Source organism: Gekko japonicus, unplaced genomic scaffold (genome assembly GCF_001447785.1).
Source record: "Gekko japonicus isolate JY-2015 unplaced genomic scaffold, Gekko_japonicus_V1.1 scaffold6026, whole genome shotgun sequence".
NCBI lineage: Eukaryota > Metazoa > Chordata > Lepidosauria > Squamata > Gekkonidae > Gekko > Gekko japonicus.
Genome location: NW_015165432.1, coordinates 16630 through 18387, shown reverse-complemented (window position 1 = coordinate 18387; position 1758 = coordinate 16630). Strand labels below are relative to the sequence as shown.

Genomic DNA, 1758 nt, shown 5'->3' with positions numbered 1-1758 from the left:
CCTCCTGTCATGATCTGGGATGTGCCACCAGAGGCCTACTAGGCCCAGGGAGCCTGGCTAGCAGGTGAGGCTGGGCCTACAACTCCTTGTTGTTTGACCTCCTATACAGTAAACTATTTTCATTGTTCACTCTGCCTGGTCATCACGCCTATTATTCAGCCAAAAGGGAGGTCTAAAGGTCTTGGGAGGGTGCTCTGGGCCTTCTCAAGGGAGCCTGGAACCAGAGTGGTGGCAGCGTCAGGTGACACCCCAGCTGAGCCGTGACACCTCCTATAAAATAAACCGTTTTCATTGTTCACTCTGCCTGGTCCTCAAGCTCATTTTGGCTAAACGGGAGGTCTAAAGGCTTGGGAGGGTGCCCTGGGCCTTCTCAGAGGAGCCTGGAACCAGAGTGGTGGCAGCGTCAGGTGACACCCCATCTGAACCATGACACCCATCATTACTCAGAACACCAGGCTAAAAGGAAAGAAAAAAAAGACTACACAGAGCAATGGTGTGACACAGTGAGGTGGTTCTTATGTATTTAATAAAACCGGTGAGATTGGATTAGACAGATCTACAACAATTCACTTCATTTCCACTACCATGACGAAACCAAGGAATGCAAGCAACTCGAGATAATTTTCGTACAGATTTTAAATTCCACTGTTCAGACACGTGTAATTCCCAAGTCTGTCAGCTGTCGATCCCTAGCTGTTAACAAATATCACTTAGTGATGGGATTTGTACTCCAAAACATTCCAAGACATTTTTAAACTCCTTGAATAGATCCAGAACTTTAAAAATACTGTGTGACATATACCCAGCAAGCAGGGTGCAATTTACAAAAATATATCTAAGAAACTTCTATGTCTCCTTTGGTCAAAGGAGTCAGGCTGCCACAACTGGATTACCACCGTGTAATAAATAAGAACTTTTAAATAATTTAATCCATCATTTAAGGCTTGATAAAATAGCTTGAAAGAAACAAAATATGCAGGGACTGGCCCATCACATATTTTGTCTTCCAGTTGAAAAGGTGAGTTTTAAAGAATGCAGAACTAGTGAGGGGCAGACTGATATCCTTGTAACTCTCAGTGCAGCCATCAACATTGGTCAAATCCCCCCCCCGCCCCCCTCGATTTTCTTGCTTCATTACTCGAACTGCAACCTGAAGGAATCACACCAAAGAATGACATTCTGGACCCCTTGGGTCTCCCAGAGTAACCTGCCGGTTCTGTACAGTGAAAGGAAAAGGTAAAGCAAGGTTAGGGCTGTGATCTGCAATCAGTTTGTGGCCTCAATCAAGACAGAAAGAAAGGGTTGCATCACAGCACGAGGAACTAAACTGGAGTCAGACTGGCAGCACGGAAGTCCTTACACTAGCATGAGATGTATTTTATTTTAGGGCTACGCCCTCGGGTTTAGTTTTGCATTCCTGCGCCACCTCGGCGTGATGTCTATCACTCAAGCACATAAGAACACCAGCATACACAGAGGCTTCCGGTTGGCTTTTCCCTAAGGCTTGGGTTTGGCCAAGTATTCCCGATACATCGAATAAAGCACACCTGCAAGACAAAAGAGAGAAAGGGTTGAGGGGATGTTATCAGTCGGATTCAGGCTCGCATTCGACAGGGTTTTTTTGTCTGGCTGGAAGGGAAGCACAGAGACAGCTCTTGTCTAGAGATGTAAAATTTCCGGAAATTTTGAAGCTCGGAAAAAAAACGGAAATTTTTGGAAAAATTGGAAAAAATGCTACATTAGCATTTCTTTTGTTTT

The 1758-nt window shown here is 44.8% G+C and overlaps 1 protein-coding gene across 2 annotated transcripts in view; it reads right to left on the bottom strand.

Annotated features, from left to right (window-relative positions):
- Positions 1-499: 499 nt before the first annotated feature.
- The window catches only part of HIGD1A (HIG1 hypoxia inducible domain family member 1A), a 16858-nt gene continuing 15599 nt past the window's right edge, over positions 500-1758 (bottom strand). For both annotated transcript variants that reach the window (XM_015410690.1, XM_015410691.1), the window contains exon 4: positions 500-1547. In XM_015410690.1, the coding sequence (XP_015266176.1) occupies positions 1498-1547 (50 nt within the window). In that variant the 3' untranslated portion in view covers positions 500-1497. The remainder of the gene's footprint in view (positions 1548-1758) is intronic.